Below are 2,066 nucleotides of genomic sequence, written 5' to 3' on the forward strand. Positions count from 1 at the left end.
CAGCAGGAAATTCCCTGAGCTTGGCTTGTGGGCAGTTCTGCACAAACGTGGCTTTCATGTCCCCGTGTCCAGGGCTGGCCCATTGAACAGGTCGGCTGGCATCTGTGCCCTTGTCTGCAGTGCTGCTGGCTCCTGGGTGACTGCAGGAGGAGCCATTCCAAGTGCTCTGCGTGTCGAGTGAGGACATGTCCATCAATTTTACTTAGTCTTTACACCAAGGGGAAATCAAAGCGGGCACGTTATTTACCCCTTTGGCTTACTTGTCTTTGGCACAGATCGCCACTGTCCCCTAAGGCACCAGGATTAGGAATCACTGTGAACGTGACGAGACGTGTAGTTTAATAGATATGTACTGTTAACAATGGCTCTGCTGTCACAAATGTGAGCAGGTGAGCTGTACTTTAATGGTTGTCTCATACTATGTAGCCATCACACCAGAAGCTTTCAAGCACTTGGTGAGCCCAGGTTACGCTCTGATGTGGACTGTCTTGTAGGATCCTTGTCGTGGTTCCGTGGCACTGCCTCTCCCCATAGGCATCTCTGCAACATGTCTGGCAGTTCAAACTACAGCTTATATAAGTGGGGTTGTATTAAGAAATAATTTAGGAGAAAGGCTTTTAGTGATTTTGGGTGCCTCTGCATCCCGCTGTCCCAGCTGAGACAAAAAATGAGTCTGATTATCATGGAGGGTAGGAGGGAGATGCTTTCTAGTCTTCTAAGACTTAGGCATCCAAAAATCACAGGCACTGAAAAATAAAAGATCACAAACCAGTAATCATTTTAGAACTCTTGTCTGCACTGCTTCTTAGTGAAACTGCTTTTTTAATGCAAATGTGGAACTGAAAATCTGAAGCCAATTCCAAGTGACCAGCCAGCACTGTGTGGGACACAAGGAGATGCTCTGGAGCTCACCAGCAGCCCAGGGAACACTGCTGGCAAATTTCTGCCTTAACATAAGAGAAATTGCAAGGTACATTTCAGGAGATGCAAGAAGGGCACAGTGTGTAATCATTCAAGTATGGCATGCTGTTCTTTACATGAAACCTGCCAGAAATTATTCTGAAAATCATATAATTTACTGTCTCTCTCATTTGCCGTGTTCATAGCAGATAGTACAGTTGCTTTAATGACTGCCCTAGTCTTTATAGCTTCTTTTTGTATGTTATTTGCTAACTTGTATTTCTGCTTAGTCTTGAGAAGAAAACACCATCTCCTCGGATCTGATAATCTTCCTTCCTTTGCTGCTTAGTAGAAACAGCAGCAGCTGCTTGTACAGCAGGCAGAAATGCACATTCCATCTGTTTTTCCTTTCTCTCTCCAAATAGCAAAGAACCTAGTCAGCAGCGTGTGAAAAGATGGGGTTTCTCCATGGATGAGGTGCTGAAGGACCCAGTAGGACGAGACCAGTTCCTTCGTTTCCTGGAATCAGAATTCAGCTCAGAAAACCTCAGGTGAAACCTTTTTTGATTTAAACTAAATTAATGGGACCAAACCTAGTCTCCAACATAGGTGAAATACAATGTTTTGTGTGTCTTGAACTGCTGAAAACACCTATTTGAATTAAGTTGAGAATAGCAGGATTTGGCCCGTGACACTGCTGTGGATCCCTATACTAGAACTGCGTGTAATCTCAGGAGCAGCGTTTAGCAGAGCCAGTGTTGTCAAGTATCATGTGCAAAGTTGTAATAATGTGATGAGACATGGCAAAGAGCTATTAAGCCTCCTAACAATATATAGGATTTACACATCTGTTTGTGGCAGGGGTGGTGTGAGGGAAGCATAGTATGGTGATCATGTGGATAAAAGCTGTTACAGTACTAGCACTCACCAAATACGGCTTGCAACAGCTATTTTTAATTCTGGCACCTCTTAGATATTCCAGAGCACAAGTCTCACCATAGCAGCACATGCTCTGTGTGGGGATTGTGAGTACCTAGCTTTCTGTGTTGTGAAGAGTTCAAAAGTTCTAGTCTGAAACATTTTTTAAAAAATCACATGATCCTACATCAGACTGAGAATTTATAAACCTGTTGTGCACAGTTCTGCTACTTCAACAACAGCAGGAA

The 2,066-nt window shown here is 43.7% G+C and overlaps 1 protein-coding gene across 1 annotated transcript in view; it reads left to right on the forward strand.

The window, feature by feature from the left end:
* RGS6 (regulator of G-protein signaling 6) overlaps positions 1-2,066 on the forward strand; it is a 243,744-nt gene that overhangs the window by 209,797 nt on the left and 31,881 nt on the right. The window contains exon 13 of the mRNA XM_009999748.1: positions 1,326-1,451. Coding sequence (XP_009998050.1) covers positions 1,326-1,451 — 126 coding nt within the window. The remainder of the gene's footprint in view (positions 1-1,325; positions 1,452-2,066) is intronic.

The sequence above is a fragment of the Chaetura pelagica genome, unplaced genomic scaffold (genome assembly GCF_000747805.2).
Source record: "Chaetura pelagica isolate M959 unplaced genomic scaffold, ChaPel_1.0 scaffold416, whole genome shotgun sequence".
NCBI classification, from domain to species: domain Eukaryota; kingdom Metazoa; phylum Chordata; class Aves; order Apodiformes; family Apodidae; genus Chaetura; species Chaetura pelagica.